The sequence below is a fragment of the Triticum dicoccoides genome, chromosome 7B, assembly GCF_002162155.2.
Source record: "Triticum dicoccoides isolate Atlit2015 ecotype Zavitan chromosome 7B, WEW_v2.0, whole genome shotgun sequence".
Lineage (NCBI taxonomy): Eukaryota > Viridiplantae > Streptophyta > Magnoliopsida > Poales > Poaceae > Triticum > Triticum dicoccoides.
The window spans coordinates 556308641-556310983 of NC_041393.1; the positions used below are offsets into that span (position 1 = coordinate 556308641).

At 44.4% G+C, this 2343-nt stretch overlaps 1 protein-coding gene across 1 annotated transcript; it reads left to right on the forward strand.

Moving 5' to 3' along the window:
• The first annotated feature begins 155 nt into the window (after positions 1 to 155).
• On the forward strand, positions 156 to 449 carry LOC119335906 (protein transport protein Sec61 subunit gamma-like). Its single transcript, XM_037607951.1, has 2 exons — positions 156 to 249; positions 334 to 449. The coding sequence occupies exons 1-2, from the start codon at positions 156 to 158 to the stop codon at positions 447 to 449; spliced, it is 210 nt and encodes a 69-aa protein (XP_037463848.1).
• The last annotated feature ends 1894 nt before the right edge of the window (positions 450 to 2343 follow it).

A 2343-nucleotide genomic window follows, 5' to 3' on the forward strand; every position in this document is an offset into this window, starting at 1 on the left:
CACCGTCGGGCCTCCTCCTCCCCTCCTCGCAGATCCAGAGCACAAATCCAAATAGCACACCATTCGCCCGTTGGCTTCCCCCTCCCTTCCCCTCACGCGCGCGACCTCGTCGTCATCGTCGGCTCGGAGATCTCGCCTTCCCGCCGGCAGCAGCCATGGACGCCGTCGACTCTGTGGTGGATCCCCTCCGCGAGTTTGCCAAGGACAGCGTCCGCCTCGTCAAGCGCTGCCACAAGCCCGACCACAAGGGTAAGGACCAAAGACTCGCACCTGCTCGTCCGAATCCGGTTTGTTTTCCTCTTTCGCCAGATCTGACGCTGATTCGGCGCGCAGAGTTCACCAAGGTGGCGGCGCGGACGGCGGTCGGGTTCGTCGTCATGTGGTTCGTCGGCTTCTTCGTCAAGCTCATCTTCATCCCCATCAACAACATCATCGTCGGCTCCGGCTAGGTGCGAATGTGTCTCCTCCGATCCCATCTCCCTCTTGTTTGCACGGTTTAGTTAGACTTGGGTCCTGTTGTCTCACGCTGTGATCTGTTGGATCTGCGGTGTGCGCGCACAGTCCTGCGATCTGACCAATATTTAGTAAGCTAGATTTTAGTAGATCCTTTTTTCCTCCAAATAGACCTGCCAATTTCTACCTTGTTAGGAGAATTCAGATGAGTCAAGGGTAATCAGCTGTGGGGAACTGGGGTCATGCTTAAGTCATTGCCGCTAATTGCCTCCACAGGACGAATTGGGGGCATAGGCTGGTTCCTCACCACACAATTTGGGAAAAGAGGAGCTTTTGCAATGTTTCGCTGTTTCTGCACATACCACCAGTTCGCCCAAGTTGGTGTCGATTCAGTGCATCTAAATTGGCACCTACTGAGTAGACAGGTTACATACCAATGTTTGTCCATGGTTCGTGCTATGTGTCGATGTATTCTTCATTCTTTAATGCACCTGTGTATTCACAATATAAAGTTGATCTATACATGCATGGCAAGCTTTTGTAAAATAAGAAAATAGGTAGGAGTCAAAATATTGTAGGACATGTGTTATGCAGTGTTGATCTATACTTTAATGCACCTGTGTTCACGCATGGCCAGCTTTATGTAGCAGTGTCGCGTGTGACCTCAAAAAAGGCTTTGAAAATCCTGATTGAAAATGAAGATGGTACTACTAATTCTCAGACCAGGAACATTGTGTTTCCTGAGCTCTTCCAATCCATTTCTTAGAATCCATGCCGGTGGTGTCTTCTACAATATGTGCATTATTCTATTTACCATGTTTGCTATGGCCGACCAGTCTGTTCTAGCTATTTCATGTGGTCGTCCGATATGTGTGGTGCCAACTGCCATTTCTTTGGTAGCTGATGTCAATAGTCTTTTGGTTCATACAGCTTAGTGCCTCATATATGAATGCTCTTTCTGGGTTTTTCAATTTCTCTTCCCCCTATCTTTTGCTGACTACACTGATTATATGCCTGTTCTACACCGATGCTCTTTTTTTATGTTGGTCCTATGTCATGGGTGTCAATATCTACTACCTATTTACTGCTTGTTGTGCAAAATCTTTTGGTTATTGCAAATCATTCCCTGTTGTATAAAGTTTGGTTTTAGTCTGTTGCATTTTGTTGGTTCCTATCTTGTCAATGTATACAACAATATGCTTTCTTGGTGGCCATTTGTGCTTCACATTTTTTGGGTATGCTACTTCTCTAATGAGTGGGTGCATCTCTTCTTTGTTTTATCATTCTATATTGTTTTCCTAACCTTTTTGGTATTCTGCTTTCTCCTTGCAGATGGCAAGCACCATTTTGGTGGTTCCTATCTTGCCAATGTCTACAGCAATGTGTGCGTCCTCTGTCTCATCTGTGGCATTACCGTAGGGCAACTCATAATGGGCTTATCAAGCATACTGACCTTGTGATGATAGATAAATAGGTTGATTTCAGTGCCGTTCTGATAAATATATTTTTAGCCCTATGAATTGAAAAATGAGTGCTTCTTGGTTGTTTCTGTTGTTGGTCCAGAAGATTCTTGGTGCTTTTAGTGCAGTACTATACTATGCTCCTTGGCACTTCTTGCTGTGTTAACTAAATGGTTTAGTCCTACGCTTCATAGAAGCAGTTTTAACTAAATGTAATGAACTAATTAAGTGCCTTCTTTTATTGTTGGCTAATCCTTTGGTTTTATCGCATGCTACATTCTACTCTCTCCGTTCGTAAATATAAGTCTTTCTAGACATTTCAAATGGGCTACAACATACGGATGTATATGATGATATGCTACCACTCTAATAAGTCCAGGCACTATAAACCCTATGAACTTAATAATGATACTCTGCATGCTATGAGTAA

Bases quoted from the DNA above. Each gene is read 5' to 3' on its own strand.
- LOC119335906 (XM_037607951.1), top strand. From the start codon at position 156: ATGGACGCCGTCGACTCTGTGGTGGATCCCCTCCGCGAGTTTGCCAAG. The intron at 250-333 runs GTAAGGACCAAA...TTCGGCGCGCAG, and splicing joins CCACAAGCCCGACCACAAGG to AGTTCACCAAGGTGGCGGCG.